Below are 13,720 nucleotides of genomic sequence, written 5' to 3'. Positions count from 1 at the left end.
CTGCTGCTAAGTCGCTTCAGTTGTGTCCAACTCTGTGCGACCCCATAGACGGCAGCCCACCAGGCTCCCCTGTCCCTGGGATTCTCCAGGCAAGAACACTGGAGTGGGTTGCCATTTCCTTCTCCAATGCATGAAAGTGAAAAGTGAAAGTGAATCGCTCAGTCGTGTCCAACTCTTAGCGACCCCATGGACCGCAGCCTACCAGGCTCCTCCATCCATGGGATTTTCCAGGCAAGAGTACTGGAGTGGGGTGCCATTGCCTTCTCCGATCAATGACTGAATCATGTACAAAGCAGGTCATTGTGATAAAATAATAAAGGAAATGAAAAACTACATATGGTAATGTTTTTATCATTTTTTTAAAAAAGTTACTCTTTCAAATACTAACTTCTGTGCTGTTTGTGTTTCTCACCTAACCCATTTTGAGTCTTTTGAAATTGACAAAGTAACTTTAAAAATTCCCCTAACAGAATTCATGGAGGGGTAGCAAAAATGAATAATCATATATGGTTTACACAGGCATGTGTAAAGCTTGTTCAGCAATCATGTTTTTGAGATAGTTGGGGGATAAGAGTTAGGTTATCCTGCATAGCCTGTATCATGGATTTATTGTATATGGCAGTTGTCAGTGTCCAGAACCCAATTTAAATATGGTTTCTAACTGTCTCAAAGCACTGAGGACCTTAAAAGGTGGGATCCAAAAGACTACCCATTTTCCTCATTCCCTGCTGCTACTGCTGCTAAGTCGCTTCAGTTGTGTCTGCCTCTGTGCAACCCCATAGATGGCAGCCCACCAGGCCCCGCCATCCCTGGGATTCTCCAGGCAAGAATACTGGAGTGGGTTGCCATTTCCTTCTCCAGTGCATGAAAGGGAAAAGTGAAAGTGAAGTTGCTCAGTCGTGTCCGACTCTTAGCGACCCCATGGACCGTAGCCTACCAGGCTCCTCCGTCCATGGGATTTTCTAAGCAACAGTACTGGAGTGGGGTGCCATTGCCTTCTCCGTCCTCATTCCCTAGAGGTCCTTAAATTAATGGCTAATCTACGAAAGAAGGTCCTTGTCTTCAGATTTAGTCACGTACTGATGTACTCTATTTTAGAATTAAACACATCAAAAACCCAAAATAGTGATCTGACTGATCATTATGCTGCTTCTGAACTTTAAAGACTTTTAATTAATGATGAGAATTTGTGCTCACTCCTCAAGAGTGGCTGTACATTTCATATGTAAGCAAAGGAAAACAAGAGTTAGGCAAGCTTCAAAACTTTAATATAGAAAAAAAGACACTTCCAAAAATAAATGTCACACAAATAAAAGGTTTTTAAAAAGTGAAAGATATTCATGAAACAAAACCCTTTATTATCAAAATATACTAAATACTTAAATCTAATGATGTTGAGTGTTCAAATTCTGGGCCAAAGTAGCTTATAACAACATAGTAAAGTAGTGTTTTTCATGATAAGGCTGTTTTAAGACATCACTTAATATAGTTACTTTTTAAACCTATATTTTCTTAAACATCCATTTCACAATTCATTTATTTATTTTACATTCCTTTATAAAAACACATTTTCTAACACTGGGTTATTTTGTGCTTTAATAATAATGAACCATGGTAAAATACTTTAGTGATTTAAAATCTTTGCTAATGACTATACCCATCACAGATTTTTTGGACACTTACACAGCTACTGCAATAATCAGAAGAGCTACAACTCTTCTTAAAAATGACACTCAAGTTTGGTAAGCATGCTAATAATTAGAGATGTATTTTAATCATTAGGATTTTCTAGTTTTCTTTAAAATCTGCAAAGATAATCTGCTGATTTAAGTCACTTTAAACTGACAAATTATAAAACAGAGGAAAAGTGTCATTTTAGAATTTTCTTTATAATTTCTATGGTTAAAACATGTATGTCCTCTTTCAAACTGATAGCACTAAAATTCTATTTTTAAAATTCTAGATTTTACAATGTTAAGAAATACAATGCTAGTTACATCTAGAGGGGTATTTTAATGAATTAACCTAATTATTCTTCAGGTCTATAAAGACTTTTCTTCAATGTGGATGACATTGCCTTATATTCATCTCAGTACTGTAGAAAATAATTCATTTTATATGTGATACAAGACAAACCCCGACATATCCTAAATTCTCTTCTATAACAAAGGACTAATGTATATCATCCTTTAGATTGACAATTTAGTAGACAGATACAAATCTAAAGCAAAATTTATATAATTAATGGTGCTTAAGTTGGACACAACTGAGAGACTAAGCACGCACTCAATGCCAAGTACAACAGACTTAATCCTTACAATTTGGAATTAATTTTCATGCAAAATTTTATATAGAGTATTGATCCTTACTTGTAGATAAGGCAATTTTTTATCTTTCAAAGTAATCAAGACAAATAGTAGAAAAAGCATTTTATTTAAATGGAAAAAGCTACATTAAGATCTGTAAAAGGTGTCAATATAATATTGCCTATACAGAAAAAAATTCAAATGTGAAAAGCAACAAATAAAAGTTATACATCTTTCTACTTAGCAGTGCAATTAATTCACATTGTAATAAAGTTAAGTCAAGTATAACAAAATCAAAACAAGTGTTTCTCCATAATCAGTATACTGAGAATTACAGTGTAAAGATCATTTCAGGTTTAAGAAATCTGCAATCAATCTACAGAATACCCCAAGTCAAGGGAGACAGTTAATTCATTTCATTATCAGCTGTTGGGTTTTTTTCAATACTGTTCACAGGAAAAAAGTAACAAGTTGACATACATGTAAATAGAATATATTTAGTCTATACAGTAAAAAAATACAAATTATAAAGTGAGCTAACAAAGAATGAAATCTGAATACAGATTTATAAAACTGACGACATCTTAGATAACACATACAGTATTTTCATGTAAAAACATCTAGTTTCAGCAAAAAATAATTTGGTTGCTTTTCAGATGCATTGTAGATCTTGTAAGCTGAAGATGCAGATGTCCAAGTATCTTAAAAACCATAATAAATGTCTTTCTCAATGCATACAAAATGATAAATGCTCTCATCACAGTCTCAAGAATATTTTTGGAAGTTTGTTTTGTCTTGCTTCAGAAATACATTTAAAATGGGTAAAAATCAAAGGATTTCATGGTACAATGAAACAGTAAACAGAGCTCAATTTACTGCTAATGTTGAAAAAAACCTAGATTTTACAGTACTCTGGTATATATGAAATTTTTTTTCATTTTACATTGCATATTTCTGAGTCCATTCTCTTGCGTGTCTGTTGTATCTGTAGATATACAAAAGGGATACAGTAAAAACATACAAATTAAATGGTTTAGAAGATCTGTCTATGTAAAGCTGTGTAACTTTTTACATTTAATCACAATAATCATACATATACCAATTATTGGGTCAATGTGACTTTGGTTCATATGTAAATAAAACAGAAAACATAAGGGATTTCTTAAACTAATAGATCTCTTTACAACCTATATGAAAATGTACCTAAGTTATAAATAACAAAATAAAGAAGTCAATTTCTAATACAAATCTATAAAAGTCAACTCTGAATGCTCATTATCTATAAAATGCAAATGAATCAATGGTACCAGCAAGATGTAGGTCAGTTTAGGGGTAGTTAGGGATAACTTCTCTTCCTGGGAGAAAGTAAGGAATATGATATTCAGCACTTTCCAATTACCAACTTCTTAAATTTTAAATTTACTGCTTAGAATTATATATAGCTTGATAGTTGCTATGAAAAAACACGCATATTATGCAAAGGCAAACCAAATACTACTAAATAGTAAAGGATGAAACAATAATGGGAAGGGGAGAGATTTTTTGTAAAAAGAGTAACAGTTTAAAAAGAAAGATTTACTCCTTTGGAAAGATAAACTTAACAAAAATAATAAGCATAACTAAATGTACTTAAATAAACTGATAATACTTATGTTCTGGCAGACTACATAGAAATGCACAGAAACCAATATAAGCCAACACTTACTTTTCTTTGTCTGATTTATAGATTTGTGCAATATCTGGTACTAAGGGATCATCTGGATTAGGGTCACAAAGCAGAGAACATATGGACAATAAAACTAGATTTAAAAGAGAACACCATATTAGGTAATGAGTTTTCTACTTTACACAAAAGTACATATGTAAAAATAATTTTAATGAATAGACAATAAACTTATAAACAAAAAAGCAAAATGAACACATTAAATTACATTTGAAATTAAAACACACAGACTCCAAAGACACAGTTGGAAAATATTAGAATAGCATCCTAACCTCAGATGTTTCTTAGAGATACTCTTTTACTTTAACAAGAAAACTGTCCACTTTTTATTCTATTTTAATGCAAAAAATCTGTGTTCTAATAAATTCAAGGTAAAGCAATCAAATTATAGTTAGTAGATCAAACTATTTTGAGAGACTGAGCTCATGTACTTTTTATTTGGGCTTAGAGCTAAAGAAGGAAGATTTGTAAATTATTTTCAATGGAACTTTTTATTACATGTACATAATTTGTATCAAATGCATTTAAAAATAATATGCGCAGCTATCATTACATAACTTGTACATTTTACAATGTAAACTAAAAATGAAAAAATATAGTAGTTGTTTATTGCCATGTTGAATCCAAATACTAATGCAAATAGCTATACTTTAAAAAGCAAAAACAAACAAACAAAAAACTAAGTATCTGAAAAAGAAGGGAACAATGACTCTGGTTCCTCATTTGTCTCCTTCCATGCCACCACTTCCAAGGGGATACATGGAGTCTTTGGAACAATCTTCCATCTTCACCTTCCTCTACTATGTTCCTTTATCTTTTCCTACTGTTACACATCCAAAGGTGAATTTATAAGGCAGAGTTGATCCTTAAATGACCTGGAAAGGCGGCGATAAGGGCTAAGAAAAACTAATATTTCATTCCTCTTTTATCTTTCATCTACCCAATGAAATTTTAAGTCAGTATATTATACAAACAGGGTAAATTATCTGGGCTTATGTCTCCAGAAAGTTTCCAAACTAAACTCATGATAAAAAGTGAAATAAAACATTTAAAATATTAAAAAGTGAAAAATGAACACATATAAAGAAAATACAAGCTACTTTATAAACTAAGCAAGAGGGAGGTTCCTCATCTCCCCCCTCCTGCTACCAAGAGCCCTATACCCTGATTTCACTATTATGCACACAAAACAAATGTTTTAAGGGTAAAGGTAACAACAGTTAATGTTCATTTGAGGCCACAGGACTGGAAAAGGTCAGTTTTCATTCCAATCCCAAAGAAAGGCAATGCCAAAGAATGCTCAAACTACCACGCAATTGCACTCATCTCACATGCTAGTAAAGTAATGCTCAAAATTCTCCCAGCCAGGCTTCAGCAATACATGAACCATGAACTTCCAGACGTTCAAGCTGGATTTAGAAAAGCCAGAGGAACCCGAGTTCAAATTGCCAACATCTGCTGGATCATCGAAAAAGCAAGAGAGTTCCAGAAAAACATCTACTTCTGCTTTATTGACTATGCCAAAGCCTTTGACTGTGTGGATCACAATAAACTGTGGAAAATTCTGAAAGAGATGGGAATACCAGACTACCTGACCTGCCTGTTGAGAAATCTGTATGCAGATCAGGAAGCAACAGGTAGAACTGGACACGGAACAACAGACTGGTTCCAAATAGGAAAAGGAGTACATCAAGGCTGTATATTGTCACCCTGCTTATATAACTTATATGCAGAGTACATCATGAGAAATGCTGGTCTGGATGAAGCACAAGCTGGAATCAAGATTGCTGGGAGAAATATCAATAACCTCAGATATGCAGATGACACCACCCTTATGGCAGAAAGTGAAGAAGACCTAAAGAGCCTCTTGATGAAAGTGAAAGAGGAGAGTGAAAAAGTTGGCTTAAAACTCAACATTCAGAAAACTAAGGTCATGGCATCCAGTCCCATCACTTCATGGCAAATAGATGGGGAAACAGTGAAAACAGTGGCTGGCTTTATTTTGGGGGGCTCCAAAATCACTGCAGATGGTGATTGCAGCAATGAAATTAAAAGACGCTTACTCCTTGGAAGGAAAGTTATGACCAACCTAGATAGCATATTAAAAAGCAGAGACATTACTTTGCCAACAAAGGTCCGTCTAGTCAAGGCTATGGTTTTTCCAGTGATCATGTATGGATGTGAGAGTTGGACTATAAAGAAAGCTGAGCGCTGAAGAATTGATGCTTTTGAACTGTGGTGTTGGAGAAGACTCTTGAGAGTCCCTTGGACTGCAAGGAGATCCAACCAGTCCATCCTAAAGGAGATCAGTACTCAGTGTTCATTGGAAGGACGGATGTTGAAGCTGAAACTCCAATACTTTGGTCACCTGATGCAAAGAGCTGACTCATCGGAAGACACTGATGCTGGGCACGATTGAAGGCAGGAGGAGAAGGGGATGACAAAGGATGAGATGATTGGATGGCATCACTGACTCAATGGGCATGAGTTTGGGTAAATTCTGGGAGTTGGTGATGGACAGGGAGGCCTGGCGTGCTGCAGTCCATGGGGTTGCAAAGAGTCGGACATGACTGAGCGACTGAACTGAATGCTTTACTATGTGCTAGTTGCATAGTGACCATACGTGATAATACTATTATAATTCTCATTTGACATATGAGGAAACTAAGGCTATGTGGAACTGTTCTTAAACGACAGCTTCTAAGCTAACTAATGAGCACAGGGAATTCTACTCAATGCTTTTAGTGACCTAAACGGGAAGGCAATCCAAAAAGAGGGGATATACATATACGTAAAGCTGATTCACTTTGCTGTACAGCAGAAACTAACATAATATTGTAAAGCAAATATACTCCAATAATTTTTTTTTTTAAGTTTCTAGAAGTCGATAAAATGAATCATTTTTTATAAAAAGCTACCAATATCAGAAGGTAAGTATTTAGCACGTGGTAGTCTGCACTTTCTCTTGTAAGTATTTAGCTGCATAGTTCAGTCAGTTCAGTCGTGTCCAACTCTTTGCGACTCCATAGACTGCAGCATGCCAGGTTTCCCTGTCCTTCAACTCCTGGAGCTTTGCTCAAACTCATGTCCATAGAGTTGGTGATGCCATCCAACCATCTCATCCTCTGTTGTCCCCTTCTCCTCCTGCATAAGCTAACTGAATTTCATTTTGTGATACTATTCCAGCAAAGTTTATTATTTTGAATAACCTTATGACAGTTATCTTTCCTATATCTAGTATGTAACAGTTATTTGAAAGATTTTTTAAAAAACACTAGAATCTACAAACATTTTATAGGGACATTTTAGGTCAGAAAAATTGCCATTCATAAATAACTGATCCAAAGGGCTGTCACTTATCTAATACATGAAATAATCATGGCTGTGAACACTGCTTCCTATAAAGCTTATCAATTTTTACACAAGTTATGTAATCAGGTAGCATTTATTTCAAATTTTTTTTTAATGATCATTGATTCTTCCTCTAAATTCTTCAAAAGAAATAGTTTTCTTAAATTTTATAAAAAGGGGAAACTACCAAGTTACTTTGAGGGGCAGATGTTTCTAAATCAAAATAGTAACTCAGGCTCTCTTCTGTGAGAGACAAGACAAAATTAAGAGGGTGGCAAAGCAAACAGCATTAGTGAATGAAACAAACAGCTTCAGATGCCCTATATACACATCTCATAATTTAGCAAAGAATAATGCTATACAACTGTGAAAGTTGAGAATCTGCAGGGAGTAGTTATCAGTCCTTACAATGATGCTACTGATTACTTGAAGTTTAGACTAACATGCTATATGTACTGTATTATTCTAAAGTGTGAATATGTGTTTCATTTTTTTTTTTTTTGGCCATACCATGAGGCTTGTTCCCTGACCAGAGATTGAACCTAGGGCCCTTGGCAGTGAAATTCTGGCATCCTACCCATTGGACTGCCAGGGAATTCCTGTCTTTCATTTTAAATCATTTACTTTATCTGCCTAGTTTGCCATTACTTCTTAGATGAAGTAAAAGAGAGGTAAAGCTTTATTATGTCAATAAATAATTCCATTTAATGAACGGGACAACAGGTCCTAAAATCTTATTTTTACTTCTGTGTGTGTATCTCTTTCTGTGTCGTCTGTTTTTAAAGATAAAGCCCAAACTAAAGGAATGAAACGTCAACAGGCTTAACCCCAAATTTCTAGTTCTACCATTTTAAAATTCTCTCATTTCATCATTTAGATCAGCCCATCAACCCCCCCCCAAGCAAGAGTAATATAAAAGCTATGAAAGGAAAGCAAAAGCAAACAGAAGAAAACACAGTAGACTGGTTTTTTTTTTCAAACTTTGGTCCCTAAGACATTTTTGCTGTATTTTTTCTGTCTCACTGTTATTAACTGTTTTAAATCTGATAAATGAAATTACCTTTTGACACAGTCAGAGCTGGTGACCACTGTGACCTCAGGATATCAAGACAAATACTTCCATTACTGTTTATGTTTGGATGGTAAATTTTTGTTGTGAAAGCAATCTAAACATAAAACAAAACAAAACTGTTGATAATCCATGAACTATGAAAGCAAACAGAACCAATTTGCTCTAGGGTAAAATGTCCTCAATTTCATATGACCTTAGAGGAGAAATGTATTCAACACAAACTGGACAAGCATCTACTTTATCCGAATGTAGCTTTAGCTACTGATAATGTGAAAGCAAATAAATTCAGTTTCCTGCTCTTCCTAACACCAAGCAATGGAGAAGCATTTTAGAAAGTATAATAAATAAGTCTGTAATAGCTGGTATGACTAGTTGAGTAGCACCTGAGATAATTAACCATGGCTTTCATCATCCCTCAAGGCAATCCTTTCCTTAATTTGATTATCAATTGACACCTGAGTCTAGAAATAGAATGCTGACCCTATTCTGGAGGAAAGTTGAGGGGCCCCAGCTTATTACCTGTCCTAAGAAATCTACCAAGAATTCTAATCTTTCACAAGAATTGTTATATCATTTCATATATAAACTTAATCAGATGTTTTTAAAAATCTGAAGTAATTTTCTCATGAGTGACAGAATTTGTTAATGATTCTCTCCCTCACTGACACCTCATCATTTGTTGGTTTCCTCTTTAGAGCTAAGCTAAATTTAATAAGAATGTGTTTTAATCTTTCCTATTTTTGTGCTTAGTTGCTCAGTTGTGTCCAACTCTCTGTGACCCTATGAACTCCAGCTCTCCAGGCTCCTCTGTCTCTGGGGATTCTCTAGGCAAGAATACTTGAGTGTGTTGCCATGCCCTCCTCTAGGGGATCTTTCCAACCCAGGGATCAAACCCAAGTCTCCCACATTGCAGGTGGATTCTTTACCATCTGAGCCACCAGGGAAGCCCAAGAATACTGGAGTGGGTAGCATATCCCTTCTCCAGGGGAACTTCCCAGCCCTGGAATCAAACCGGGGTCTCTTGTATTGCAGGCAGATTCTTTACCAGCTTAGCTACCAGGGAAGCCCTTAATCTTTCCTATACTAAATATAATAAAAGGACTGTATCTTATTTATTATATTTTGTATTCCCCAGTGCAACAAAATATGGTAGGTGCTCAATAAATGTTAGTTGAATACTTAAAAATTGAGAAAGAAGGATCAGCCTTGGAAAGAAAATCCCCTGAATGAAAAGTCTAATTCTTGACCATAAAAACTTCCAAACTACACATACATAATGAGGAAGGTAAGACAGGTTAGGGAAGCTAATTTCTAACCTAACAGATAAATGCTTTTTGTTTATAGACATACTAAAATATTTGATGAGGAAACATATTTTAGATTCAGTGGCTTTATATAAAAGTTTGGACACGCCAACCCACCCACAGTCTTTTGACATCATGAAAATATCTCTGGATACAGAGTAAATTCCCTGACACAGAGATGATATCAATGATAAAAATGAAAATACCTTTGGTGGTTTAAAAGGATAGTCTGTCGGAAAATGTACAGTGAGAAAGAAGACTCCACCTTGATATGCGCTATCAGGCTGAAATTACAAAATAATTACATCAGTGTCTGACTGTTGTATTTATTAGTAATCCAAGATGATTCCCTCCAAATAAAACGGTTTGAAAAAGAAAATGCCATCATTTTGTCTTAAGTTCAAATCATTTACCTTGAAAACAGGTTTCTCTTTGTAGGCATGAAGGAGGATTTTCCAGCAATCATGCTGAAATCATAGTTCAAAACAAAACAAAAATAGGGCACACACAGTAGAGTGGTGTGACTTGCCCAAACAAACCTGTTTGTGAGTACAGATTGTTAAAGATAAGTATACACACAAGACTCTGTGAGAAAAGAATGATGCTTCACAGCAGTAATCAGTATGAAAGAAAAGGGTTGAGGCTAGTATATTTCCTCTTAATTATAAAACCTAAGTTTTCGTGCTCCTTCCCTTAAAGGGGCAAGAATAGAGATAAACTGAAATGACTAATTTATGAAAAGAAAAGGCTAAGTGACACTGTTACATAATTTAAACCTCAAATCTTCACTCAGTAACAGTTTACAAAATAATGTGGAAAATGTGAAAAAGCCGCAAATGAAACTAGAGAAATTCAGTTTCACAGAATTATTAGGAATCAACTTTACAAGAGGAATTTAAATTTGGCCATATGTCTTTATAGCAATTAGGAAATATTTATGTTACAAGCAAGAAAAAAAAGGATAATTTTAAAAAGGGGGAAAGGGGGAAAAAGTAGCAAAAATACCTTTAAATTCTATTTGAATTCATTCATTTTAATTAAACGTATCACGTTATACTCTGTTAACGTGTTGGTAAGAACAGCAAGGCTATCATTACTTCCTCCTTAAGTTTCTACATAGATATTAGAGGACTGTACTGTATAATTATTCTTACTATATATATTGTTTAATTCTAGTTTAGCAAAAATTATAAGGAATGTAGAAAATATAAGTTAATTACAATCAACAGATATGATCTTCTTAGATACTCAAATTATACTATACAGTGGTATATTTACATTACTAAAATAAAGGGTGGTATGAGTAACATAAATTGCTACATGTGATTGACTTGAGAAATATTTGTGGAGGGCTATAATTCATAAGGGTGAGAGGTGATATTATTTTGAAAGTTCTTGATAAGCAATGAAAAAAGATTCCTATCAAAGTAGTTAAATAAATATGTTGCACTTCACCCTTTAAAAAACTAACAATGTAACAATCTAGTGATTTAAAACATTTGCCCAGGACTCCTGCTCTGAAAATTCAGTAACTAGTGTATGTTTTAAAAGTTAAGCATGAGGCAATATGATTAAAAACTCTATGGCTTCCTGGATAAAGCTCTTTCAAAGGAGGGAGGACAGAATGATGCTCATGGAAACATGTTACTAATACACTCTTATCCAGAAGCAGACCTGAGCTGTCAGTGCCCATTCTCACGCAATCAGATTTTTGTCCACAAAAAGAAAAGTCACAACTGCTTCTCAGGTGTAGAAAGAAATAATCTTAACAAAGGCAATAAGTATAAAGAGAAGCCTGTTACAGAACAGCAGGTGATTTTGAATTCAGGACAATGCAACAAAAGAGGCAAGCTCATGAGATGACAACAGAGCCACTGCAAAATTGTATCTGACCTCTCCCACAGTGATGAAACACTGCAATGAAACTTACTGTTTGTTACTTGTAGTAATTCCATTATTGGGTTAATTAGACTTATATCTAACCTACTAAAACATTGAGAGTAATTACGCTTAGTTCCAAACAACCTTCTGTATTTAAAAAAAGATAAAGCAAACAGGAAGCCTGGTTGCAAATTATGCATTACTATGCATAATGATCAGGGATTTGGCAAAGCACTGTAAATGTGTTCTGAGCAAGTATTTGCCACCAGGGCTCTAGAAAATCATCATAAATCCTTTACTTGTATTTTGCTTTCTGAGTGACTCAGAGTACAAGAAAATTCAACCCTAGCCACAAACATCTGATCAAAGATGAAATGGTAAGAATGACGGATGGCTGAAGGGATTAATTTCACATATATGAATCATACTTACAGGCCCCATAATAGTTGCTTGCCAGTGGAACACTGAAACAAACAAAGGAGTTTTGGAGTCATTAACAAGAGTTCAAACCTGTACTATTAATGGTAGCAAAATCCTAGGAAGAGAGTAAGGCTTACAGTCATCTCCCACAGGTCCAGCTGAACAGTGAGCAGGCGGGTCACGTTGTAGATCACTTAACTCCTGAAGCAAAGCAAAAATACTTCACATTAATTCTTTTCCAATGAAACAAGCACAATAATACATGAAGACACAAACAATTCATTTAAATATCATTTTAGGCAGTTCTATTCAAAATATGGGCACATAAAATATACTATATATATTGTACAGTCACTATATATACTATATGTACATAAAATGTACTATATATATTGTATCAGTCACTGATAGAAGAATATGGAATAAGGTATTAAATTCCTTCATGAGACAGCTCCAAACTTTAAAAAAATTAAATGAATTAAAATACTGTTTTTCTTTAGCATCCCTAATACAAAATATTTTTGAGTATCTATTGTATGCAGGGTAACTTAGGATTTTTTTTCCCTCAAATCTGTATTATACACCTAGTACTTATATAGGTACTAGGTGTATAATATAGATTAAAAAAAAAACACAGATCCTACTTCAACCAGTTTATAATCTAATTTGGGAGAGTGAAGGCTCAGACAGATGGATATTTAAGGAACAACATGAAGGTTAAATGCAAAGAAAGGAGAGCAGCTGGGCCATATCTTAAAGCCTAGCATATTGATTCATATGCTCTTTTTTGCTTTCAAGGAAGCAAAAGATCATGGAAATGGCACAGTTGTAGTTGGTCAGTCCTAGGCTGGCATTCCAGTCCTACCATAACTAACGCTATGACCACGGGGAAGTAATTTACCTTCAGTTGGAAAGGAAATGACCACCACCAACTATGAAAGGTATAAATTCAATATAAAAGACTGTAAGTTAGGACTGAAGAACCTAATTTAGTTAGGCAATCAGTTAGGGAATGTCTTTGAGAAAGTTACATTTCAGCTTGAATCTAAAGGGATGAGTAGAAGTTAGTTTGGGGAGAACTGAGTGATACTGTCAGGCACGGCAGCATAAGATGAGGTTGAAAGAGCAGGCAGAGGCCAGGCAGAAAACTGAGAATATACACCATATTAAGAATTTGGGGCTTTCTACCAAGTGCATTGGGAGGGGTTTTAAGAAGTGGCATAATCTGATTTAAAAGATGGCTCTGACTGATCTATGTACTGAATGGATCAGAGATGGGAAAAAGGGGAAGCTACAAAATTAATTGCTACAGGCAATAATAGGGGCTTGGACTAGAGAAGAGGTAGATAAAAGAGGACGGATTTGGGATATTGTGAAAAGACTACTTATGACAGGATTGATGATGAATTATGTTTATAGAGGAAGGAGAAAAGTCACAAATATATATGATGAAAACAAGCAGGAGCTGATATTTACTCAATGTTTTATCATTTTAATAATCCTGTCAGGTAGGTGTTATTATACTTCCCATGTTACAAACAAAGAATAAAAGTGACATGGTTCACTATGTGCTCACAGAACTAGTATAGGGTGGAAATGGGATTCAGACCCTGGCAGTAGACCTTCTACAGGTGTAGATATCATTTACTGAGATGTGGGAATA

At 34.9% G+C, this 13,720-nt stretch overlaps 1 protein-coding gene across 1 annotated transcript in view; it reads right to left on the bottom strand.

Moving 5' to 3' along the window:
* Positions 1 to 1,246: 1,246 nt before the first annotated feature.
* UBE2D1 (ubiquitin conjugating enzyme E2 D1) overlaps positions 1,247 to 13,720 on the bottom strand; it is a 36,918-nt gene continuing 24,444 nt past the window's right edge. The window contains exons 2-7 of the mRNA XM_081560166.1: positions 12,195 to 12,258; positions 12,070 to 12,101; positions 9,963 to 10,040; positions 8,441 to 8,546; positions 4,012 to 4,105; positions 1,247 to 3,291 (exon numbers count right to left, since the gene is read on the bottom strand). Coding sequence (XP_081416292.1) covers positions 3,246 to 3,291; positions 4,012 to 4,105; positions 8,441 to 8,546; positions 9,963 to 10,040; positions 12,070 to 12,101; positions 12,195 to 12,258 — 420 coding nt within the window. The 3' untranslated portion in view covers positions 1,247 to 3,245. The remainder of the gene's footprint in view (positions 3,292 to 4,011; positions 4,106 to 8,440; positions 8,547 to 9,962; positions 10,041 to 12,069; positions 12,102 to 12,194; positions 12,259 to 13,720) is intronic.

This window comes from Giraffa tippelskirchi, chromosome 2 (assembly GCF_054371585.1).
Source record: "Giraffa tippelskirchi isolate mGirTip1 chromosome 2, T2T-mGirTip1v1.2.pri, whole genome shotgun sequence".
NCBI lineage: Eukaryota > Metazoa > Chordata > Mammalia > Artiodactyla > Giraffidae > Giraffa > Giraffa tippelskirchi.
Note: the sequence above shows the minus strand (reverse complement) of the source record. Positions and strands in the feature narration are given on the sequence as shown.